Consider the following 26,510-nt stretch of genomic DNA (forward strand, 5'->3'; position numbering starts at 1 on the left):
CACATTCAGGATTTTTATTTAATTTTTTAGCGGACCATTTACATACCTCCCCCACCCCTTCCTTTAAGTTAGTGTGACAATTTTCCATAATAAACTACTTAAAGAGAAGCTTTGGTCAAGAATGGAATGAAACAGCAAAACAAAAAAACAAAAAACAAAACCCAAATCACTGCTGCTTTTAAAAAACCAACACTTTCACCAATTATCCTCAAACAAAACACACAACAAGGTTTGCGCCATATGTGTCTTCAGTGTTTCCTGGCGGCCGGCTCTCCTGCCCATCATGCGAATGGCGGAGCTGCCCGGCGCAGCCTGTCCGTCCTCATGCTGGATCTGGGAGGCTCGCTCAGCTTCACATTATCCGAAGGCCCTGGATAGAAGACTCTAAGGTCTGGAGAGCGGCAGGAAGAACACCGATGGTCAGTGGGGACCGGCCATCCTGGCGTTTTCCCCAAGGCACTACCCCACACCCCCTCCTTCCTGGCTGAAACCCGCTCCCTCTAAGACGGGCTCCCGGACTCTGGCCTGCAGAGACTCTCCGGGGCAGGGCTCCCCCTGCTGGCCCTTCCAGGCCCTGCGCCGCCTTGTCCCCACGGCCCCAGCCCACAGGCCCTGGGCACACGCCTGCTCCCAGGGCACGTATCTGCTTATCATCTGTGTCACTGGCCCTCACTCCAGGTGCCCTGATGGCAGGCACTCCCGTGTTTCTGTGGCCCCCATGCAGCCAGCCTGGTGCACAACGCCTAGCGGTGCTCAGAGGCGGATGGATCAGCGAGGAAAATGCGCTGGAACTTCCCAGCTCACTCGCAGAGGAGAAACGACTTGGCCGCAGGGATCAAAGGATGAAGGGCGCAGCTACCTGCTCAGGTGGAGCTAATTACACAGGTGCGCGATACCCCAAAGCAGGTGAAGGTAACAAGCAAGGGTGAGGAGACACTTGTAGAGGCAGCAACATCAATCATGGAACCGCACAGGCACTGGCAGAATTCTATAAACGTTTAACTTCTGGGGGTTAAGTCCGCAGAGCTGCACACCGGAGCTGCTCTCTTGCCCCCGCCCCTCCTCCCCGCCTCCTTATCCCAACCCCGAAGCTGGAGGGTGCACAGGCCTCCGGGGTTTGTCCCTCATGGTCACAGCACCCCTTCACGCGGCCTCCTAAATCCCTCTAGTCCAGAACCTCCTGGCCACCCCCTGCCCCCCAGCACGGCTGGAGGCACATGCCCGCCCCCCGTTCACTCCGGCAGCCTCTGTCGAGTCCTGGCCACCCAGGCCACCTGCACGTCACAGCAGATGCCTTTCCACGTCGGTTCCGGAGCAGCCCCCAGCTGCCCGCAGGCAGGGCCCGCTCTGCTTCCGCAGTTCCCATGGTGGGGCCTGAGTGCAGCACGCGCCCCTTGAGCCGCTCGGCTGCTCTGCACGTGCTGCCGAGGCAGCTCAGGCAGTCCATGCAGCCCCCCACTTCCTCCAGGTGAAAACAGAGGCGCTGGCTCCTCTCCCGGAGCTCCACCCGACCCCCACCCTCCTCCCTCTCCCACGACGAGCTCCCCGAGGGCTCCTTCACGTCCACGTCCTCAGTGCCGGCACCCGGCAGGCAGGCAGGGAGTGCTGACCCGATTAGCTGGTGTCAACCATAAAAACATGTCTACAGAGTGCAGCTAGTCCGGGCCCAACCTGGGGCCTGCCACCAAAGCAGCCCCCAGCCCCCCTCAGTGACTCCGAGGACATCCAGAGTGTGGACCGCACCTCAGTGAGAAAGTGCGGCTCTCTCCTGCTAACAACTCCCAGGGTTTCAGGAGAACCCCAGCCGGTGCACTGAGCTCCTGACGTGCACTGCAGTTGACGGCTGGGTCCAAGAAATGAGGACCAGTCTTCTCATGGGAAGACTTCTAACACAAACGAGATCTGTTCTGAAAGATAGACGATACCTTGAAATCCCAAATGGTCATGGCTCCATCGATGCCAGTAGTGCAAAATTTGCGACAATCTTGCTTGTCCACCTCGTAAATAGACACTTGACTGAAAAAAGGCAAAGACAAGAGAGAAACTGTAAGGCACGTGGTGGAAGTGAGCCCCAGCCTTCCTAGAAGGGTAACAGCGGTTTCAGGAAACAAACTGCCTATCAATTCCTTTTAAGTGTCCATAGATATTAGTCTGTAGCGATCTGACTCAGAAAATATTAAAATGTATTTTATTACCAGATGTCCAGAAAAGAAAAAGACTGGAAAGAGAGAAAAGTTAAGAATGTGCACTAATTAGAGGGGCGTGGAGAAGCAGGACAATTCAGGCCACACAGCGTGCACCCTGCGGAGCCAGGAGGGGCCACGACCACAGCTGTGACTGAAATGGACACCCTGCTTAAAAAAAATACTAGAGGCATCATGAAGCATGACTGAAATCCAACTGGCTCCAAACCAAAACTCCCAAATTACCCTCTAGGACAATGAGGGCATATGAGTCAAAAGCTCTCCTTACATTTGAAATTAATCATTATTAATATTAGCAACATTCAGACACACCACAGAATTCCAACCAAGCTCAGCAGAGGAGATTGATGAAACAACTTGGCTTAGCCTGATTATCTGAAAAACTTTCAAGAAAACCAATTCCACAGCTCAGACAATATTTGTCTTTCTCCCTGAAATGCCTAGAACATTCCCTCTGGGGAAGGGGATGGCACACACCACCTGTTTCTGCACAGCCTATGGGCTACAGAATAGCCTTTACAATTTTAAGTGCTTAGAAAAAAATTAAAAGGCTATTATTTCATGACATGAAAATTATGCGAAATTCACATTTCAGTGTCTATTACGTTTTATTTTTTTATTTTTAAATAAATTTTAAAATTAATTAATTAATTTATTTTTGGCTGCGTTGGGTCCTCGTTGCTGCCCGCGCGGGCTTTCTCTAGTTGTGGCGGGCGGGGGCTACTTCTTCGTTGCAGTGCATGTGTTTCTCACTGCGGTGGCTTCCCTTGTTGCGAAGCACAGGCTCTAGGCACACAGGCTTCAGTAGTTGTGGCTGGCGAGCTCTAGAACGCAGGCTCAGTAGTTGTGGCGCATGGGCTTAACTGCACTGCGGAATGTGGGATCTTCCTGGATCAGGGCTTGAACCCGTGTCCCTTGCATTGGCAGGCGGATTCTTAACCACTGTGCTACCAAGGAAGTCCCTATTAAGTTTTACTGAAATACATCCATGCATATTTATCTCTGTACTGTCCATGGCAGCCTGCAGGCCACATGGCAGAGCTGTAGTAGTTGTCTACTACAGTCTATGGAGACCGTGTAGTCCTCGGAGCCTAAAATTTACTCTCTGGTTCCTTATACAAGAAGTGTGCTGACCCTGCTCTAGGGTAAAGAGGCCTTAATATCTGCAAATAAAAGCAGTCACGCCAATCTGCAAGGGTCTTTTTATTTTTAACCTCAAAGTCTCAAAAAGGCAACGAGACCTGTCTCTTTACAGATACACAGTCTGCAGAGAAGCTTAAGAGAACCTCACAGAAAATAATTTTGAAAATCATTTAAGACAGAGAAACTTGAAAAGTGTGGAGAAAAGTTCTGCTATGCCTTCAAATGACTACTTTTCAATAGAGCACAGATATTTCCAGCCTGTTTTAAGCCCAGTGGCCCTTTCCGCTGAACATGACCAACCTGCAGTTAGAAATTCTCTTGAAGAGGGACTTCCCTGGTGGTCCAGTGGCTAAGACTCTGAGCTCCCAATGCAGGGGGCCCAGGTTTGACCCCTAGTCAGGGAACTAGATCCCACATACTGCAACTAAGAGTTTGCATGCCACAACTAAGACCCAGCGCAGCCAAGTAAATAATAAAAAAAAGAAAGTAATACAAATCTTATTAAAAAAAAAAAAAAGAAATTCTCTCAAAGAGAAAGTCTAGAGGTTTCCATTATTCTTCCCATGTTCATCACCCACATTAAAGTCTCTCAACACAAAAGGTCTAGTCAAAGAATACAGTGCAGGGCTTCCCTGGTGGTGCAGTGGTTAAGAATCTGCCTGCCAATGCAGGGGACACGGGTTCGAGCCCTGGTCCGGGAAGATCCCACATGCCGCGGAGCAACTAAGCCCGTGTGCCACAACTACTGAGCCTGCGCTCTAGAGCCCATGCTCCACAAGAGAAGCCACCGCAATGAGAAGCCAGCATACTGCGATGAAGAGTAGCCCCTGCTCACCACATCTAGAGAGCGCCTGCACACAGCAATGAAGACCCAACACAGCCAAGAATAAATTAAAAAAAAAAAAAAAAAAAAAGAACATAGTGCATTTCTCCTCTAGATTAAAAAAAAAAACAACCAAGCTTTCTGGACACGACACAATTCTACTGTCTTATTTAACCACAGACACCTGATGAAAAATAAGTCAAGGAGTTTTTTAGCTTTGTCATAATGATGCTGAAAAATCTGTCTCTCTAATTAAACGATCTTCTTACTTGTACACCTTACTTGAAATCCATGGTTGAAGTGACAGCTACCTTTCAAACAGGATATGACTGTCAGGTGCTCACTATTAGAGGAACACGACATTCAGGAAGGTCTCCTTTTGTCCTCAGTCAAGTTTCTGAGAAAGCAAGACCCAGAAGAGGCTGCCTGACAGGCCGCGCCAGCTCACAGGACCGCAGCAGGGCCGGAGCTCCGCACGCGGGACACCCAGACCGTCTATGCCCTGAAGGACGTAATGACTACGCGGGGGCGGCTCGCTCTCTGTGACGAGTTGGAAGTAAGAGCCTGCAGCCGGGAAGTTACAGACCCCTCGCCGCCCCCGTTCCTGAACGGATGTCTGGGTCCGCGGGACACAGAACATCACAGGGACCCGTCAGAGAACGAAGAGGGGAGAAGGGCAGCCCGGTCACCTAACCCTTCTGCGCGGCCGTCAGGCCGGGGGCCGGGAGGCACCTACGTGATGCTGTTCTGGTGCAGCGTCTCCAGGGCCGTGTTGCGGTCCTCAGTCGTGGCCCGCTTGTCCATGTTGCGGAAGCGCTCCATGGCCGACATGTTGCGCTGGATGCTCTGTTTCGGGATGTCTAGCTTGGAGACGAAGGTCAAGCAGCCGCGGTCGTCGCAGCTAAAGAGCATGGGGCAGCAGTCATGGCCCTGAAACGAGGTATCGGTCAGGCCCTGCGGGGTGTGCGCCCAGCGAGCGCCCCAGCAGAGCGGCCCCACCACGGGAGCCTCTCGAGCTGCTTCCCCTACAAGGCTGCTGCCCCGGGCTCGTGCGCACAGCCACAGGGCACGCCCTGCTCCCGTTCTGGAGAGTAAGCACAGGCCCCGGGGCAAGAGAGATGCTTACAGCGGCCACGACGCTGTTCTCCGAGACGAAGCGCACACTCAGGAGGGGCAGGAACTCTGTCTTCAGAGTTGAGACCCTGAACACAAGAACAGTGTTAACCCGAGATGGAGCGGACCACGCAGCCTCTTCAGACACAGACGACAAAGGACCCGTTCTCATGGGGGCTTGGCAGGATGAACGAACACTTATGTTAAGAGGAGCCCCATGACCCAGGCCTCCAGGAATCTCCAGCATGAGCCAGCCCTGAGGTGACCCGCAGACGCGCAGGCCTCTGCCCCCTCTGGCTGTGCCCACCCCTCCTGCACCCCTGCTCACCACAAACTGCCCTACACTGCGGTCCCAGGAGCGCTGGTTCTCTGCCGCCTCGGCTCCCCCTGCCCCGTTACCCACATGCCCTTTCTGCTCCTCCTGCTTTTCCAAAGTCCACCCCGGTCTCTGAAACTCGGCAGAGTTTCATCACCCCCATGAACAGCCTTCCTGGACCACTTCAGCCTGCAGTGGCTGCTCCTCTCTCTGGCCTCCTAGAGTTGACTGTCACCATCATGCAGGACTGAAGGCCTTTCTCTGCTCCCCTCTCCTCGCCTGTGCTCACGTGGGCTCCTAGAGGGTTGGGACCACAGACATTTATGGGAGTCTATTCTGTGCCCTACCAGGCACCGGGGCAGGAGCTACGGCAACCGATGAACACGACACAGTGTTGGCCAGCCAGGAGCTCACATGCGAATGGGCCGTGTGTGTGTGTGTGTGTGTGTGTGTGTGTGCGTGTGTACACACATATGCTTCATGGCCATCTGGCCGAGAGATCACACAGATACGGCAGCAATCATGCTGGCTGATGAAGTAGGATCATATGGCTCCATGTAAAAGATGATGCATTTTGAAACTGTGTCTCAGGAGACGCCCCTGCCCTATCCCCTTCAGTACGAATGGTATTGGATTAAAGTCCTAACACCTCATCTTAGGCTCTCCTGTGGCATACCTGGCTCTTACTACATGAAATATTCTAAGATGGAGAAGGCTAGCGGATGTAATCTGACTTGCAGGACCGGAGAAGCCAAATAATAAATCAATACGAAGGTAGACAAGAGCTTATAATATAAGCATATGCTAAGAGCTTATTATGCATTACAATAAACTGTACAGAAATCAAATAGCCATGACAAAACATTATTGAATGACAAAGAGCAAATTACTATACAAAATGTATACCATAATCCCATTGGAGTTAAAAATGAAAAGATAGGGCTTCCCTGGTGGCGCAGTGGTTGAGAATCTGCCTGCCAATGCAGGGGACACGGGTTCGAGCCCTGGTCTGGGAAGATCCCACGTGCCGCGGAGCAACTAGGCCCGTGAGCCACAATTACTGAGCCTGCGCGTCTGGAGCCTGTGCTCCACAACAAGAGAGCCCGCGATAGTGAGAGGCCCGCGTACCGCGATGAAGAGTGGCCCGCACTTGCCACAACTAGAGAAAGCCCTCGCACAGAAACGAAGACCCAACACAGCCATAAATAAAAAAATAAAAAAAAAAAGAAAAGATATATGTGTCTATATATGTACAGAAATCTTCTGGAAGGCTTCATAATTTAGATCGGGGGGGGTGTTTAAAAAATTAAAAAAAAAAATTCACCCCTATCAGTAAAATACATATTCTTTCTGAAATGTCACTTTGTTGTCAGTGTGGGGCAGGGGGAGTCAGATGTGACTGGTTCCCTGCATGGGGGACAAGTCAGGAAACCCTTACAGGTGGGTTACCTTTAGCTGCCAGCGGAAAGGATTCACTGGGACAGAACCAAGATTCACAAGCGGAAAGGACTGCCGTCACACTCTCTGCCCCTCTAGACACGATAAGCAGACACAAACTGAAGTGTGATGAGACACATGCTGCTCTCCTCAGGGCCGAGCAGGCACCTCCCCACAGCGAGTCTCTGCGATTCGGGCTCCCCCAGTGCACACACCAGGGGGACTGGCTCCCAGGGTGTCAAGTGTCACTGCATGAAGGCCCACATGAATGGAGTACTGTCCACTGACTACACAGAGTAAGAACACATCTCCCATTTCATCTAAGGCTGCTGGATGCCATTTACATGTTGTGAGGAATTCACAGGAACAGACTAAACTGCCATCTGAAGGAACTCTTACCAGGAGACTCCTCTGGAGGAATCACAATCAGCACTTCCATTAAGAAGTGTTTCTGGAAGTGAGACCTAAGTCTTCAAAATTTCCCCAAATGGACAATCTAAATGTGTGAAGATAACTTTAAAGGCTGCCTTGCAGCCTGGTTCGGATTTTTATGCTGGTGCCCTGCACTTATACCCAGGGAAGGGCAGCCTCAGGCCAGCTGCTGAGATCCCACCCCACTCCTCTCTAAGTCCAGACGAAGGCAGATACTCACTGCACACTTTTTGAGGCATCGGCAACGGACACGGTGCTGTCGTGGCTGACCCAGGCCAGGCGGCTCCCGCTGGCGGAGAAGCTGACCCCGTGCACCCAGCCGCCAGTGCCACTGCCACCAAACTCTGACATCAGCTGACCAAAAGGCATCTTGCTGCCCCAGGGTGTACTGGCTGGCTTCTCATCCACTTCTTTAATGTAGGCAGAAAACACTCTGTGGTTTAAGGGCAGGAAGAGAAGGAAAGAGTAAATGAAAATATCTGTATATAGAAACAGGCCACAGGCAGCTGCTGTAAGGTGTCCCAGAATGAAAAGATACTGACTCATCAAAAGCAAAACCTGAAGACAGACAAGTTCAGATACACAAACCTCTTAAGACACAGAAGGGTTCTAAGGGCTGCCTACAGGTCAATTCAAGTTTGGCCTACGTCGCGTCAGGCACTACTCTCGGGGCGTAGCTCTAGAAGTGATGGACACAAAAGCCCTTCCCTCCTGGCGTGCATCCAGACGAGGACCTTGCTGTCCTGCCCCTCCCCGCTCCCTGGCCCATGGCAGACTCTGCTAACGAGCACAGCATACTTTCGTGTCTGCTTCACCTTCATTCTTAACGCAGCAGTCCAGAGCCCACACAGTCAAATGGTAAGAGAGAGGAAACTATTTGCCACTCTGCAATAAACCACTGGCATTAACTCATTTAAAGAAAGAAAGGGAGGGACTTCCCTGGTGGTCCAGTGGTTAAGACTCCATGCTCCCAATGCAGGGGGCCCGGGTTTGATCCCTGGTCGGGGAACTAGATGCCACATGCTGCAACTAAGGAGCCCGCCTGCTGCAACTAAGACCTGGCAAAATGAAAGAAGAAAAGAAGGAAAGAAAGAAAGAAGTAAGGAAAGAAAGATAGGAAAGAAGGAAGGGAGGAAGGAAAGAAAAGGAAGGAAGGAAAGATAGGAGGAAAGAGACATCCAAAGAGAAAGTCAAGGGAGGCCAGCGAGAGTGGGCAGGCTCTCCCTAGTGTCGCCCTCAGGCCCACTGTCCAGCCTCTGTGGCAGGTCTAGTCTGGGATGAAGGCGGGTCCTTTACAGCCTGGGGTCATCAGTCTCTTTCTCTAATTCCATGAAGCTGTGTGTGAGGATGTTCTGACCCAGAGTTGGGAAGCAGAAGGGCTAGAGAACAGCTGGGGATCTGCCCTCCAATGCTATTTCTTTATACTGCTTCTCTTCAAAAACTTCTGAAACTTAAAGACTCCCAAAGCGATCTGGGATATTTTCCCCCTAAAACAATAATGGCGGCGGCAGCAGCAGCTCTGGAAGAGGCAGGACAGTGGAGAAGCGAAGGAAGCCTCGAATTATCTGTAAGTTAGATGATGTGACCTCAGAATCTCTGTGCTTTAAATCTGCATCACGATGGCTACTGCTTTAGTCATCAGAAGCCAGGAAAGAACTGTGCTGCCAACTTGAGAGCTGGAACAGAAAAGACCCTGACCCACAGGACCACAGGTCAAAGCCAAGTTTACTTCTGGAAATTAATATTAACAAAAGAATTGTAAGCTATTTGTACAAGCAGATTTTTAGACACAGCCTGACAATCCAGGTGGTATGGTTAAGTTCCATCTTCTAAGGGAGCTGGAATGACTCTGGGTAACACATCACAAACAACAAAATTCCTGAATATGAAAAAATCTTTACTGTTAACACTGGTTCTCAAGTAGAAGAGCCAATATTTTTCCAAAAAGTACCTTGACACTATTGTACTCCCATCCCATAGCCAAATTCCCATATATATCCTTTAAAAAAAACCCCAAACCAAAAACCCCGTGAGGATTCTTGGATATAAATCACTAGCCAGGTTTTCTGGAATTTCTCCACATAGCTTATCAAAGAATGCTGCACCCCACCTCCCAACCCACCACATGAAGCAACATTTGCTTTTCTTCTGGCTAAGGCCGGGGTGGGGAGGAGGGAGCCTTCTTGATAAAGAACAGCTTTAGAAAGCAATTACACTGTATGACCCTTAAAGCTCTCAGCAAAGTGGCTGTGTTTCTTCTAGTCTCACGCTAACGACAAATAAAGAGCTTTAGCTGAAAAGCAACCGCACAGTAACAGCTCAGCAGTGCCCTGTTCAGCTCCGTTTTGTTGATCTTGGTTTCACTCTGGAATTTGCCCAGTCTGCTGCCTGGGTTATGAAATGAGAAATAACACCGTGGGAGCGGGGGACCCTGTACCTGGATGTTATGCCTGAGGAAACTTCCTGGCTCCACCCTTGCACCCCTCCACCTGCCCCTCCTGGTCCACTGCTTTCTATTGATACCTCCTGATTTCCGTACTTGCTGTAGCTCCTTTTCTAGATCACAAGCTCCTTTCATCTCTGGGACCCTCGTGGGGCCTAGCACAGTACCTTACAAAGAAAAGGAACCTCAAAAATACTTGCTGAAAGATGAAAAACGAAGAGCTCAAGGCCGTCTACCAATCCTCACTCGTTCCCACCTGCATTTGAAATCACAGGATCCTGCAGCCAGCAAGACGTTGTTGGGATGCCAATCCAAGCTGAGGACCGTGGAGCGAATGGGTTTTTTAATGTGCTTGCTTACCCACCTACAAAAGGAGAAAACCCATTTTAGTTTATCCACGCATCAAGCAACCGTCCCCAAATGACCTACAAATGTGTGTCAGGCGAAAACACCTACACGTGGTTCTCACGTGGCCGCCGAGTGTTCTACCAGAGAGAAGGTGCGTTTCTAGAGGAAGAGAGGAAGGGGAACCATATGTGGCCCCTTTGCTCTCCTGCCTTTCAGGCTTTGATGTTTTCATCAGAGCAGCCAGTTCGGAACTTTCCCGGCTACCAGGGGATCCTCATCATTAAGTATATTTATGGATTAACTCTCATACCGTCTCCCATGGACTTTCAAATTATGTGTGACTCTAACCTTTGAGATAAAAACTGAGGTTTGAAATCACTTGAATTTTTTTCTTTTTATAAATTTATTTATTTTTGGCTGCGTTGGGTCTTCGTTGCTGTGTGCGGGCTTTCTCTAGTTCTGGCGAGCGGGGGCTACTCTTTGTTGCGGTGCGCGGGCTTCTCATTGCGGTGGCTTCTCTTGTTGTGGAGCACGGGCTCTAGTACTTGCAGCGTGTGGGCTCAGTAGTTGTGGTGCACGGGCTTAGTTGCTCCGCGTCATGTGGGATCTTCCCGGAACAGGGCTCCAACCCGTGTCCCCTGCACTGGCAGGTGGATTCTTAAGCACTGCACCACCAGGGAATCTGCTGAATTTTTATTACAAATATTCAGTGATTTCTTCCTTTGTTTTGGGTAAAGTTTGGGTTGTAAAATAGTTTAATTTCCTTTCTAAGTCTCCGTGAAACTGCAAATTCTTTATTTTTTCACAGAGAAATCAAGAAATTAGCAGAACCTCTTGCTGGTGATGGGCCTCTGACTAACTCTCTAGCTCCACTAAAACGTTTATTTATGTCTAAGATCAGTCATTATTCTGGCCTAATTCAATTTCTGTCCCTAAACTGCTGCTTAAAAACCAATCCTGTTCTACTGCTTAGGAGCTGAGAGACTTACTCTCGAGCAGAGCGCCCTTCCTTGAATGTTAAATCACTTTTCTATAGAATCTTTTTCGTAGGGGCTTTTCTGAAAAACAGACAACATTCTGACTTGTTTTATAACAGTTATTTTACCTTAAAGGCGTTTAGAGGTTGTTTTAAAGTACTCGCATCCTACAAATGAATTACAATGCCATAGCTGAGACATTCCCCTGAACATAACGGCTTGCTCAAGGGACAATACCTTGTACTACAGTAAAGCCCAATTTGCCTGAATCTGAGACTATTTTTCAATGAATAAAAATGCGAAGTCACTGAGGTTGAAAGCTACCCAGGAAAAAAGCTGTTTCTAATCTATTTGTTACAGTGAGCCTTCTAAACAATTTCTTGCAGGCAACATTTTGTTAGCTTTATTTTTACACATGCTTGCAAGCAAGAAAAACCGCAGGTCTTCAATTCATAATTCAATCTTGTTGCAAATTCACAGACTAGTTTCAAAGAATCAAAATTTCTGAGGTTTTACTAAATTACAAAGTGTAATGTGATAATCCCTTCCCTTCCTTGTTTCAGACAGTGACACATGAAGAGTAATGTGTATTCGGCTACTTTTAGTACAAGTACAAACACTGCCAGTTTCGCACTAAATGACAATTCCATGTTGAAGGGTATCTACCAGCCTTTCTGAACACGTGCCAGGTAGAGCAGAGTGGTTTCCTTATCAAAGTAAGCAGGAAGGAGTAGTTAAAATAACTTACTTAGCCATAAAATAAATCCCTGTATTTTGACTGGTTTACAGTATAAAGTAAGTACAACAGGCTGATTATATTTCTGAGATTCTGGTCAAATTTTAAAGTTTAACAGTTTTTTTGTTTTTTTTTTTTTTTAAGATTTATTGATTGATTGATTGATTGCTATGGTGGGTCTTCGTTTCTGTGCTAGGGCTTTCTCTAGTTGCGGCAAGCGGGGGCCACTCTTCATCACGGTGCGCAGGCCTCTCACTATCGTGGCCTCTCTTGTTGCGGAGCACAGGCTCCAGACGCGCAGGCTCAGTAGTTGTGGCTCACGGGCCCAGTTGCTCCGTGGCATGTGGGATCTTCCCAGACCAGGGCTCAAACCCGTGTCCCCTGCATTGGCAGGCAGATTCTCAACCACTGCGCCACCAGGGAAGCCCAAAGTTTAACAGTTTAAACAAGTAAAATATTATACCAGGACACAGATTTGGTATAAAACTTTACAGAAAGGAGAATACTGTTATCTGCAAGCCTCCTAGATACTTTAAGTCAATAGAGACAGGGAAAAAAACTTCTGTAGGGCACTGAGCATCTTTCAAGTTTATAATTTATATATCAGAGTAAGAAAACAGCAATTTAGACAGTACAGAGTGAGAAGAGTTGTAGCATCTTAAAGAACAAACAAGCCAGGAGATCAGAACATGGAAACCACAGGTCAACATTAATATGAGAAAGATGTGAGATTGGACTCATTGCACACAGAAGAAGGAAGAATGCTCAGAGAGAATGGAGAATTTCAAAGGAAAAAAAAAATCTCCAGATGAGGAAAAGCTGAAGTTACAGTTAAGCCTCCACCCAGTGCCTCAAGAAGTCACCGAGGACACAGCAGTCCAAACGTATAATTCTACAGAGAAATAAAAATACTCATGTTGCTCACCAGTCATTTTCGGACTCGAAGTAACAAACAGAAATGAGTCGTGCTCCGCTGCCCACAGCAAATTTGTTCTCCAGCGGGGACCACTTGACAAAAGTGGCTGCACGGTTAATCCTCAGGATCACCAGGGTCGGCTTCCAGACACCGTCTTTCTGACTCCACACGTAGGCATTGCGGTCAGCCCCACAAGTGACGATGCGGTCACTCTTGGGAGCCCAGTCGATACCTGCAAGTTGAGATGTGGTGGCATCTGCTCTGCCTGGCCATCGACAACTGACACGGCACCAGCAGGAGGCCACCGGCGCGGCAGGGCTGGCTGTGGGCTTGGGACCTTCCTCCCCAGCCCATCCTTCCCCGCCTATGGTCCTGGTCACCACCTCACACACAAAGGCAAGGATGTTTCTCTGCAAAGTTCCGTAACTCAGGATCCTCTGGAGGCCAGGCAGAACAGAGCTGCTATAACTGCGGAGGTTACAAACCAAGCGGGGGCATTCTTAACACCCAGCCACATATCTTTAGAATATCTGATCTGAAGACCTTTTTCTTCCTTCTTTATTGGATTTTTTTTTTGCTCTAAAAGTACCTTTATTCATTCAGTAACAGACCTTGGTCCATGATATTAACTGAAAGTCTGCTATATGACCTACAAATAAAACAACATATAGGGTAAACAATCATCAGTATAGAGAGGGGAAAATATAAATTGTGATTCTTCTGAAGGTCACTGTTTTTTAAACTAACCGAAATACCTTTTTTACATGATACAGGTTCTATGAAAGAGTCTTTGAGTATCTTTGCATCTAAACGAGGAAAAGACCTAAATATGTATCTGAATGTAAGATTTATTTTTCTTATTTGATCAGACTTTTACTTACTTGGTGTCTCTATGAAGGATCCCAAAGTCAAGGTCAGTTTGTTATATACCAAGAGTAAAATCTGCTATGATTCAGTCATTTTATAGTTACTGATGAGGTATTTTCTATAACTTAACACTGAAGGTATAGAAATACTACTAATAAATTTTTATTATAGATATCTCTCTAAAAATAATTAACATTCTTAACATTTACATGAAAAAAGTAAGAATCAAAGTCTCCATTAGCCATAAATCACAGTGACTTTAGTAGTGTGAACAGTTTATGTTCATTCACCTACAGGAACAGTCAGCTCAATTACTCATACCAGTGAAGGGAAAAAGATGGGGAAGTGTATTCTCAGTGATGCGTATTTTTATTTCAAATCCATTCATTATAGGACAGCTGTGCAGCTCTATTAGATTTTAAATTTTATTTTTAACTACAAAAGCAAACCCACATATTATCACGAGGCAAACATCACAATGGGACATATGCAAAGTCAAAAAAGCCCTGCTTCCATTATTCACACATATTCTTCCCGCAAAGGATACTAATATCATGGCAAACATTTTCTCCTGTTTTTTATAAATCAGCAGTGGTTATACATTATTTTAGAACACTGATCTTATCATAATAATTTCCCAAAACATCCCACTGTTGTACGTTTTGTTCCCAATCACTTATTAGAATAGATAAAACTGGAATAAACATTCAGGCACATACCTTCTTGCTCTGGTTAAAATTATCTCTTTATGATAAATTCTCATGAGTGTGATGCAAAATAGTTATTTTTATGACTGTCTTGTTTTCCTAACTTGATTACAAGCTTCCTGACAATACGAAGCGAGTCTCTGAAACTACTGTGGTGGGCAGACCCTGGAGTGGTCTCCGAGATTCCACCTCCTGGTGTTCACGACTCTGTGGGACACCCCTCCCTGTGGGTGTGGGCAGGACCCCTGGCTCACTTCTAACCAGTGGAATGCTGGGAAGGTGAGATGGATGTGACTAGTGCACAAGATTACCTAAGAGCATGGCGCCCCTCTTGCTAGAGACTCTCAAGGTCTTTCTCTGTTACTCTCTGTTGAAGAAGCAAGCTGCCATGAATCTCTCAGCTGCACGGAAATGAATTCTACCACCATCAACCTGAAGGCGACTGGAAGTAGATCCCTCCCTGGTGGAGCCTCTGATGAGAACAGCCCTTCCGTGGCTGACACCCTGATTACGGCTTATGAGACCCTGAGCAGAGGTCCCAGAGAAGCCAAGCCCAGACTCTTGACGCACAAAAAACTGTGAGATAATAAGTGTGTTTTGGTTTAAGTTGCTAAGTGTGTAGTATTTGTGACATAGTGATAGAAGACTAACACATCCTCTAATATCCAGAATATTGCCTTGTAATGAGAAAACCCAGTGATTCTATAATGATTTTGACAATCTCAAATTTCACCCCATTCCAATATCACCACCACTTTAATTACACACGTATGTATTTTATAAGAATTCCTGAGGTGCTTTAAAAAAAAAAAATCAATAAATCCTTAATCTCTAAGAAAAATACAAGGAACTGCCTTCTGCTTCATTTTCTAGTTCTAAGTCTACTTCTGTGGCTACATCTTTCATTTGAATATAGAAGTTGTAAAACCATGGTCGTAGCCTCAACCTATTTTTAGATAACATTAGATTTTAACTCTTTTAAAACACACACTTATTAAAAAGAGAGTGGGAAGGGCAAATATTCAATAAAGGCAAGTTCTCATCTCTTGCTAATTTAGCGTTGCATCTTTTTTTGTTTTCCTGCCACCAGAAGACTTCGAAGGAAAAGAAAAGGAATCTAACATCTATCCTGTCTTTCCTATACTAACTATATTTCAGGAAAACCAAATAGTAGATGAAGGTAAGCATCTCTTTTATGAATGTATTCCAGCTAACAGAGAAGAAATGATAGATTTAGAATATTATCATGTTGCAGCCACTATTAAATTAATGGCTATGGGCACTGATCATCAACAACTGCTAACATCACAGAAAGAAAGACAACCGGACATTATGTGCCTCCTTCATGAAAGAATCTGCTACCACCTACCTTCAACTAGCAATTCACAGGAAACACAGAGGACGAAGAAATATGTGAAACACCATGGGCTTGCAATCCGTAAAACCCAGGCTCTGGGAAACACTACAGGACAAACAACCTGATTTCTCAATTTTCTTAACAAATAAATTGCAAAGGAAAAGAAAGAAGGGAACCTACAAACTTAAGAGATAGATCAACTGATCACAACCATGTGTGTACCTTATTAGGATGCCAATTAAAACAGACTATTGTATTGGTTATTGTTGAAGAGTCTTTATCTTTTAGAGACACAAACTGAAATATGAAGTGATGCAATGTCTGGGATGTGCTTGAAAATAGTACAGGAAGAAGAATTGAGAGTGAGTTGAGAACAAGATTAGCTGTGAATTGATAATTGCTGAATCTGAGTCATGGGTATATAGGGGCTCATTACATTACTCTGCTTTTATATACTGTCTATTTGAAAGTGTCCACAGTAAAATGTTTTTTTTAAAAGGAGATGGTGATCAAGCATTTAACATAAAAGAATAAAGTCAGAGAAAAACACCAGAACTCTGATATCCCTTTGATGCATGCCATACTCTTTTTCTCTGTAGTACTGAGCAGACTTTTCTTCTAAAAAGCTTCAGAGGGTCATTTTCTTTTTCCGTAGTTACTATCTCTCTGAGAAATTATGTTTGATCCTTGGTCTCCTGCCACAGAGTTATATTTAGACTTTTCCAACAACAGTTTTTTCAGATCTAAAAAAAAATGTCATTTGAGCATTTGGACAGAAAACAGGCCCAAGTTCAAAGGATTCCAGAAGAGAAGCAGGGGGAGAAAAAGGACATAACTAACTATTTCACTTTTTTGGCTATTTCTTTGGTCTTTCATCTTGGCTCTTTCTCATTTGTAAGTATTTCCTAATGTTAAAATTCCAATTTAAAATGAGTGTTCTTATTTTTAGGCTGTAAGGCCACTGGCAAAGGGACTTAAAGAAAATAGGCCAAACCTCATAAAAATAAGGTCATGGGAAAGCAACAGCAACAAAAATGGAAATGATGTCTTTGGTGCTGGTTTGGTAATATAGTTAGTTGGTTCCTGACTGGCATCACATACAAATCACTGGTAAAAGCAAGAAGGGATGGTCATAAGTTTTTGCTGGGGATACAATGTAAGGGGTGCAGAGGGTCAAAACATGCTATGTTTTTCTCTGATTGGGGGGAAGGATATAATTAAGCTAATCAGTATATTAGGGGATTAGAGGCAAAACTCAAGGGCCCCAATTAAAAAAAAAAAGAAAATTACCATCAGTCCCTGTGCTGCCCACTTAAGTGCAAAAATCATTGTGAGAAGGGAAACCCAAGACTGCGGTGAGAAATTTATAATTGAAAAGTTATGGAGAATAAGTTTTGATGTGCTTGGCCAATTGTTTAAAGCAGTTGAATCACTTAGTCAGAAAATAGGATAAAAAAGAAACTATGGTAGTAAGGGTCAAAGACCAAGAGTTCTCCCTGAACGCAGCAGTAAGTTAGTATGTTTTTTTAAAAAGTAGCCAGACATGATTTAACAACAAAGCAATACACTGTCTTGAAATCTGATATCAAGATATGGTTTACTAAGTTCTGAAAACATTGTAAAAATTCTCCATTTTTTCTTCCTTCTCCTTTATTTCACACTTGCTTAATAAAACTCGACACTGCTCTCTCTGCTTGCTACCTTTACCCAACTATTCATTGATAGTTTTTGTCAAAGATGAAAGTTACTGTACACTTAGGAATCTGCCTCAGAGCTAATGCTTTAAGATCCAGTCTTCTACAAATTGACAAGAACAAGTTAAAAACTCAATGGAAGAATGGTTAGGAGTTATGAACAGTAAAGTCATGAAAATGAAAACCCAGGTGGCTAATAAACATCTGCTCAACCTTTCTATTAATCAGGGAAATGCAGCTTATAGAGTGACCAAAGATCACTCATCAGCCAGTCTGCTTCTATCAAGCATGTGTGGGGTGTGGGAAGATAAGCACTCCTATCAGGGCTGCTGGGATGAAGGCATCTCACAATGCCTGGCAAGGCTGAAGATGTTCGCACCCCTGTGGTACAGCAAGTCTCCCAGAGACATTCACACCTGAACGGAGATCTGCCCGGGGACGCTCAATTTAGCACTTCAATGTCACAGGGAAAAAGCGGAAGCAACTTAAATATCCTTCAGTGGAGGAAAGAGTAAATAGATGAGGTATGAAATGCTACCCAGCGGGTAAAAGGAATCAATTTGGTCTAGATACACCTACATACATAGAACTCAGAAACAATGTGGAATGCAAAAGTAAGCCACAGGAGATGCATGCTATGATGCCATTTATGCAGTATTTAAAAATTCTAGCCAAGAGTACTAAAGACTGCTTACACACACTGACACACACACACACACACACACACACGTATGTGAAAGTATGAAAAAATGTATGAAAAAATGGACGGGGACAATGTCATACCAATTACAGTGTCTTCTGGGGGAGAGGAATAGGACTGGTGGTGAGAGGAGACTTTACCATTATCTGGAATAATACTTCTTATAATAATATACTTCTTATAATCAAATCTTTGTTTCCCAAGTTTTCTGGCACAGGAAAAAAGATAAACAGCTGCTAATTCTGGGTGGCAGGAATATGGGTGTTTGTTATATTACTCTTTGTCCTTTTCAATATTTTGGAATGTCTTCCTTGCCCTAAAAACAACACACAGGAAATTTTTGGAAGACACAGCGTTCCCTTAGGACTTGGGAACACAGCTTGGCTTGCGGTTGCACACAGCTGACGTGCTGTCTGGTTTTCGCTTTCATGTCTCATCTGATCTAAGCTCTCTAGTCCCCAGAGTAGGTTGTGTTTTCTGTAACACTAGGAGAGCGCTGCATACCAGCTGGGCTCAGAGACGCACTTAAAAACTGAGGTCACTATTATATATTTTCTCAAATTTTCTCAGGAAAAATCAGTAAATGCTGCACTAAGTACCGTGGCAGACTTCCTTTACTAGTCTGTTTACACAGAAGCGTGCTAGACTTGGAAATGCCGTACTAAGCTCATGTGATCTCCCTTTTTTACCTGTGATGTGTCCGTTGTGCTCCTTGAGTTCATGAGCTTTCACCCACTGGCTCCCGTTCTTCTTATAGATGTGGACTTCGTGGTTATTGGGGCTAAGGGCAATCTCTGGAGAAAAAAGTCAATAGTTAACACCTGAACTCGAAATTGTCACAAAAAAAGGGATGTTACAGTTGGCATTTTAAAAACAGACTGAAGGAAGGAACAGGAAAGCGGTTTCAGAAAATGGTTCCCCATAGTCGTCCTGAAGAATTCCTTTATTATTTTTTACCTCTACTTGGACCCCATATTTTAAAATGTTTTCTAGAAAAACTGAATTAAAAAATTCATTTTATTAGAAACATATACAACTGTCAATTAAAGTTCTAACCAGTAACAAATAAACAATATTACTATACTTAACTGATATAATTTTATTTATTTTATTTTGTTTTGGCCCAGCCGCTAGGCTTGAGGGATCTTAGCTCCCCGACCAGGGATGGAACCCAGGGCCCCGGCAGTGAAAGTGCTGAGTCCTAACCACTGAACCGCCAGGGAATTCCCTTAACTGATATAATTTTAGTCCACAGTAAATATATTTGACATTTTAGCTCGCCTGTACAACACTATTAACGACAAATATTTAATTTATGTTAGACTTTCTGAAATGCTAAAAATAGCTCATAGGCTTTCATTACTGCTATCATAGACCCAGGTTGGAACCACTAGGTTATAAAAACAAACAAACAAACAAAAAAAACCCCCAACAACCTTTGATACTACTGATAAAATATATTGAAGTTTTTCTTTACAATAAAGCCAATATAAATCACAAAATAAAATTCTCAGGAGAACTCTCTTAGATCAATCTAAAATGTTAAGAATATACATATATGATGGATTTTTTTGAACTTATACTAGTATTTTTTCCTTTCTAGTTCATCCATTTTTTAAAAATAAATATTGATTTCTTAAAATTAAAGTCTATGACCCAAACTTTAGGTCAATCATTTAATAGCTCCCCCATCTATCATATCGCCCATTTATACATAATATCCAGAACAGGCAAATCCATGGAGACAGAGAGTAGATTAGTAGTTGCCTAGGGCTGGAAGTTTTGAGGAAAATTGGAAGTGAATGCTAATGGGCATAGAGTTTCTTTTTGGAGTGATGAAAATATTCTGAAACTAGACAGTGGTGATTGTTGCATAATTCTGTTTAATATACTAAACACCACTGAACTGTATACTTCAAAAGGGTGAATTTTATGACATGTGAATTATATTTTAATAAAGCTATTATTTTAGACAGTGAATAAATACCTAACTTTTAAAAATAACTCATGGGTATAATACTACACTTCTGTCTGTTTTTAGATTTTTTTTTTTTTTTGCCTTCTCCTTGTCATATTACCTGCACTTTGCTTGCTGTACTACACCTACTTCTAAAAGTCTTCTCCATCCCCTTCTAGTTTGCTAGAGCTATAAAACTGGAAACTCAAGCTTATTATGAATAACATAGTAAACACTAGCTACTACTGCTCTCAGTACGCCACTTGTAAACCATGTGTGTCTGTAACAGCTTATTTCTAGGTCCTGGTATTCTGACTAAATGCTGGGTCATGAGTGTTACTGTACAACCATCCCAGACATTGGGTTATTAGGGCAATGAAAGATGTCTCTGATATAAACTGTCCTCCAGGTGATACTGTAGAAAAAGAACTGGACAAGGAGCCAGAAGGCCTGAGTGCTAATTACGGCTCTGACATTAACTTGGGTGTAACCACCGGAAAGTCCTTCTAACCCTCTCAGCCTCGATTTCTCTACCTGTAAACCAAAGGACTGACCTAGTTCTCTCTGAAGCTATATCTATGTCCTGTTCACATATGACATTGAAATATGTGATCCCTAAAAGTACCTACATCTAAAAGAATCAAAGGTACCAAAATAAAGGAGCAAAGTTAATAGCATACTTACGGGTACGATCCCTGTTCCAGGCATGACAGGTGATTGGCTCTAGTAAAAACTGATGCAGGGACATTATTCTTAGTGTTTTTAAAGGACAGAAAGCTGCAACAAGCAACAGAAAAAGCATTTAAAATGGCAGGCAACCCATATTTAAGTTGTCTGGGGATCCTGAAATGTTTGGAGATAAATAAAACAATTCTTCCATTGAAAAAGACCAATCTCAATGTCAAAACTTAATCATTTAAATACAATTAGCACTGTAACCACCAATGTATAGTTTATTCTGTCAAGGGTCATCAAGGGACTCTAAAACCATGAGTTTAGGACTGTTGGGGTACAAGATATTCACACAGTCTCAAATGATCATCCCACAGATTATTTATTAATTACAAACAGAAAAACATGCGTTTACAAGAAAAAAATCTGGCAGTCACCACCTTAACCAAGCAATCAATCTTAGTATCATAAGTAGTGGAACAATATAATCTGATGGGCCTCCTGACAGGAGACAAACTGAAGGGCACACCATCACTTATAAATAGTGACCACTTAATTTATTAGCCAGACCAGAATACTTTCAAGAGAGCATAAAGGGGCACTATTAATAATTATGCTGCAATGGGCTTCCCTGGTGGCGCAGTGGTTGAGAATCTGCCTGCCAATGCAGGGCACACGGGTTCGAGCCCTGGTCTGGGAAGATCCCACATGCCGCGCAGCAGCTGGGCCCGTGAGCCACAACTACTGAGCCTGCGCGTCTGGAGCCTGTGCTCCGCAACAAGAGAGGCCACGATAGTGAGAGGCCCGCGCACCGCGATGAAGAGTGGCCCCCGCTTGCCGCAACTAGAGAAAGCCCTCGCACAGAAACGAAGACCCAACACAGCCAAAAATAAATAAATAAATAAATAAAGGAGTTCCTTTAAAAAAAAAACAAAAAAAAAACAGGCCACAGGACTATGCTGGAGAAACCTGGTAATATGGCCAACCTACCTATGAAGTATTTATGCCAAACATATTGTATTTATGCTAAATCCAGTCAACATCTAGACCTAATTTCCAGTTTACAGGAAATAAAGGGGAGTGGAATTAGTTAAGTAACACCAAGGGGAAACAAAGAGTTAAAACCAGAATGTGTGCCATCCTATAAAACAATTGGCCTGGACATTCAAAAGAGGTCGGGGTTGGGGAGGGTGGCTGTTCTAGATTAAAAGAGCTATGAAAACCAAATTTGATAAATGAAACTTGATTGTAAACCTACATTTTTAAACAGCTGTAAAAGATGTATTTCGTAAAATAGGAAAAATTTGTATTTGGACTACCTATCACACAACAATACGGAATCATTTTCAACTTCTTAACTATGATAATGGTTGGCTGTTAGGTAGGAGAATGTCCTAACTCTTAGGAGATAAAGATGATGAACTATTTAGGGATGAAATTTCATGATGTCTTCTGTAACTTATTTTCAATCATTCAGGACAGCAAGTAGATGTATAAAGAGCAAATGTGGCAATACGTTAACAACTGGTGAATCAAGGCAAAGAGTAGGCAGGTGTTTGTTATGTTAGTTACTCTTTAAACTTTTTATTGTAACTAAATGAAAAGCAGGAATCTGTGAAACATCAATAAATTAAAAATTAAATCACACTCTCCATTCTATAGGCATGCAAATCTAGATATACTGATGAAGCAACTTTTACCTGAAATAGGAGAAATTTTTTCAAAAAAGCAGTCAGCGGCCCCACCCCCTTCCCTTTTTTTTATCATTTCTAAGAGGCACTCTCACAGCACTCAGAGTTTCAATACTTAAGTACAAGTCAACCTAGGGTGGAGACTGAAATGTGAGATAGGAATTCTGATGCAAGAAGGAAATGAATGGAAAGGCCATCAGAAGGTAGTAAAGTGAACAATGAAAGTTCAGACAAAGCAGAAATCAATCTTAGTGGGAAGCAAAGGAAATGTCTCTGCTAGTTGTTGTAAGGGAACCTAAAGGTCAAAAAGAGATAAGTGTACCCTTAAATAAAACATCTGGTATCTTGAACTGGCAGAGAAATATCAGTGTTTCACATTCTATTCTAAGAGTGAGGATATTTAGGTCATTAATTTTTTTTTACAGGTACATGTTCTAGAAAGCAAATTGCAACTCACAAATAAAATCTCTAACTCGAAATAAAAAAAACTTTTAAATGAATTCAAATGAGACTGCTTAATTTGTTTGTCTATTTTTTTTTTAAATAAACCTCCAGAGCTCAGTGCATGATTCTTTTTCTCTGATATCATAGGCTTACCCATTACAAAAGGTTTTACTCAGTTACTAAAAATAACATGTGCCATAAACATCTGCTTAATTAAAAGCAATTTAGTTTATATGCCACATTTTAAAGGCTTATTTGTTAACTGAAACAAAATTGGTCTGCAATTTTGTTTAATAATTACATTAATAATTAATGTAAGTTAATTTACATTAGTAATTTAATGTAAATATCTACATGCAATAAAAGCACACATTTCATATACAGTTAAAAAAGAAAAGGTGGACTACCCTGGTGGCACAGTGGTTAAGAATCCGCCTGCCAGTGCAGGGGACACAGGTTCCAGCCCTGGTCCGGGAAGATCCCACATGCCGCGGAGCAACTAAGCCCGTGCGCCACAACTACTGAGCCTGCGCTCTAGAGTCCGTGAGCCACAACTACTGAGCCTGCACACCACAACTACTGAAGCCCGCATGCCTAGAGCCTGTGCTCCACAACAAAGAGAAGCCACCGCAATAAGAACCCCGTGCACTGCAACGAAGAGTAGCCCCCACTCACCGCAACTAGAGAAAGCCCGCGCGCAATAACAAAGACCCAACGCAACCAAAAATAAATAAATAAATAAATTTTAAAAAATGTTCTCAATTTATAAAAAAAGAAAGGTGCAGACAAAGGCTTTCTCATTCTAAAACTCATAGTTATAAGCAATGCAGCAAAGCCTTCAAAAGAGGTAAACATTTACTCAATGGCATAATTATTTCTAAAATCGCGTTTCTAATTTTGTTATAGCATTCAAGTTCCATATTTGGACATACACTTACACTTAGACCTGTACTTCCTTCTATAATCATGTGGCTATTTTAAGTCTGTAGGCCAAGACAACACTCATGTTTGTCAGATTCATAAGACACCAGTAAACACAGCCTGTGTTCATTAAACTCAGTGAAAGCAGGATAATGACAACTTGAATTTTGTACAAAGAAAAAGAAACCTTCTGTCGTAGGGTGATAATTATAATTTCTAAACTGTGATTCATATTTAAGTGAAATCTGATAAACTTTGTCTTAACGAGGGTAGAGAGAAGAAAAAGGATGAGACAAAAAGGTGCTGCATTAAATTTAACAAACTTCTACTGATGAACTTTTAATGTCCAGCACAGAGAGAGAGAAAGAACAATTTATAGGACAGTATGATTCCAGGGACCCCCTCCACCCCCCAACTCCTTTCTTTACCTATCACTTGAGTCATCCTGCTATTTGGTTAGCCACGGGCTGTGGAGCCAAGAGGACCTGGGTTTGAATCCTGGCTTTGACACACAGTAGCTAGGAAATCCTGGGCAGGTCACTCAATATCTCTAAAACTCATTTTTCTCCATCTGTAAAATGGACATAGAACTGACATCCCAAGGCCAGTGGTAGCAGGATTAAATAATACGTGAAGGCATGTAGTTCAAAGCCTAGCCTAAAACAGATGCTCGGTTAGTTCCCTTTCTTCCTCTGACCCAAGGCTTTTGAACCATCCCTAGAAATACACCAGTAAGTACTTAAGTACTTACACCAGTAAGTACCCTCTGAACTTGGAAACACCTACCTAGGCTTTAAATTCCCGGCCCTGGAGCTTTAAAGTATTCGTACAGTGGGAATTTCAGTTCCCTGCTTGGGGTCAGTTTTCGAGACTGTGATTCATCCAGCTTCTAATTGCTCTCAATACCCAACCCAGCAATACCACCAGGTGCTCCGACAAGGTCACCACACCCTCCCCAGTGTTCAGAGACAGGTTCCAACTCCAGGCACCAGCCTCACCAGCAGACCAAACTTCCTTAGGCAGAACCTGTTTCCGCACAGGATTAGTTACCTAGATCTGATACTCTCCCCCAGCAGGAGATTTAATTTTCCAAGAATGATCCCCTCCTTTAATTGTGGTAAGTAGATGAATTAACCTCTGAAGGCCTCCCAATAGGTTGTGTAGGAAGCAGCCACTTACACCTACTCCCTCACAGGGCAAAAATAGCCTCCTGAATGATACCTTCTCCTTTTCTTTTCTTTTCTTTTCTTTTTTTTTAAAGATACCAGAAAAACCCAGGGCCTCCGGGAAACCAAAAGGTTAGATTTAAAAACTGATAAAAGAGGGCAGAACTAGAATAATTTAGGTAATTTCAGCAATGAGTTGAAATAGATAAAAGTAGGTCAGCATTTCCTTCCGGTTCCAAAGCCCCAGTATGAGAACAGATGGCTTTATAATTAACGATTCTAAACTACAATTTATTAAGTGCCTGCCATGTGCCCAGCAGTGTAGTAAGTACCAGGTTGGGGCCAGAAACATAAATAAATCTGACACTTTCCTGGTCCTCAAATCTGGGGGGAGAAGGGTAGACGAGGAAGGGGAGATAGAGACACAGACAGAGAATGCCGAGAAGCAGGAATAACAGCTAACATTTATTGAGCACCTACTCTGGGCCAGGAACTATCCTAAGCAATTTATGCAAATAAACTCACTGGAGCCTCAGAAACCCCCTGAGGATCTTATTACTGCAGATGAGAAAACGGAGACTCGGAGAAGCAATCTTGCCAGGGTCATCCAAGCAATGGTGGCGCCGGGATGGCAATCTGGGCAGCCCGACCGGAGGGGTGTGGTGGGAAAGGCGCTACAAAAGGGTTCCACGGAGCGACGAGGTACAACTGTGACTTAGGGGAAGGCGGCACCCAAGCGGGGGGATTCTTAAAGAACTCGGGGGAAGGTTCTTCTCGAGCTCGGGAAGGTCCCCCAACAGCTGAAGGATGGAAGGCGGCCCTAGACAGGAGCCAAACATTCCAGGGGCGCCTACGGCGCGCAGGGACCCTATTCTAGACGCTGAAGAAAGGAATGAACGGTGCCTCGTGACGCTCGACTGGGGGGAGATGATCCCATTCACCACGATATTAGAGACTGGGATAAATGCCCACAATGGAAGCGCAGGAGAAGCAGCCTTTAATTCTGGCATTGGAGGAGGCTTGGAGCTCGAAAATCGTGAGAATGGGATCTGGACGTGTGGGGACCCCAGGGCTCGGCGGGCCCCTCAGAGAACGCGGTTTCCCCGCCCCATCCCCCGGCCCGCCCCTCAGCCTCAGGGCCCCACGGCCTAAGCCCCCACCTCGCCGCCCCCGCGGGTTCAGATCCGGGACGAGGCCGGCCCAGGGGAGACCGGCAAGGCCAGAAACTCGCCCCTGCTGCGCCTTACCTGGGGGTCGGGACCGTCCGAACGGGCTCGGAGCGTTGAATTCGCGGACTCTGGTCAGTCGACGCGAACAGGCTCCGGCGGGCGCGGGCGGAGGACCGAGGCCCTGAGGGAGCGGCTGACAGATCCCGGAAGTGGCCACGGCGCCTGCGCAGCGCGGCTGGGGCGGTCGGCGCACGCGCACAGCTGGGCGCGCGGCCGG

At 44.6% G+C, this 26,510-nt stretch overlaps 1 protein-coding gene across 1 annotated transcript; it reads right to left on the reverse strand.

Moving 5' to 3' along the window:
* ARPC1A (actin related protein 2/3 complex subunit 1A) lies at positions 1–26,459 on the reverse strand. The gene is made up of 10 exons (XM_082429860.1): positions 26,312–26,459; positions 20,855–20,947; positions 18,903–19,007; positions 12,898–13,120; positions 10,168–10,275; positions 7,689–7,901; positions 5,297–5,372; positions 4,907–5,100; positions 1,926–2,016; positions 1–391 (listed from the first exon to the last, which is right to left on the reverse strand). The coding sequence occupies exons 2-10, from the start codon at positions 20,916–20,918 to the stop codon at positions 353–355; spliced, it is 1,113 nt and encodes a 370-aa protein (XP_082285986.1). The 5' UTR covers positions 20,919–20,947; positions 26,312–26,459; the 3' UTR covers positions 1–352.
* Positions 26,460–26,510: the final 51 nt, after the last annotated feature.

This window comes from Balaenoptera physalus (assembly GCF_965194825.1).
Source record: "Balaenoptera physalus genome assembly, chromosome: 16".
Lineage (NCBI taxonomy): Eukaryota > Metazoa > Chordata > Mammalia > Artiodactyla > Balaenopteridae > Balaenoptera > Balaenoptera physalus.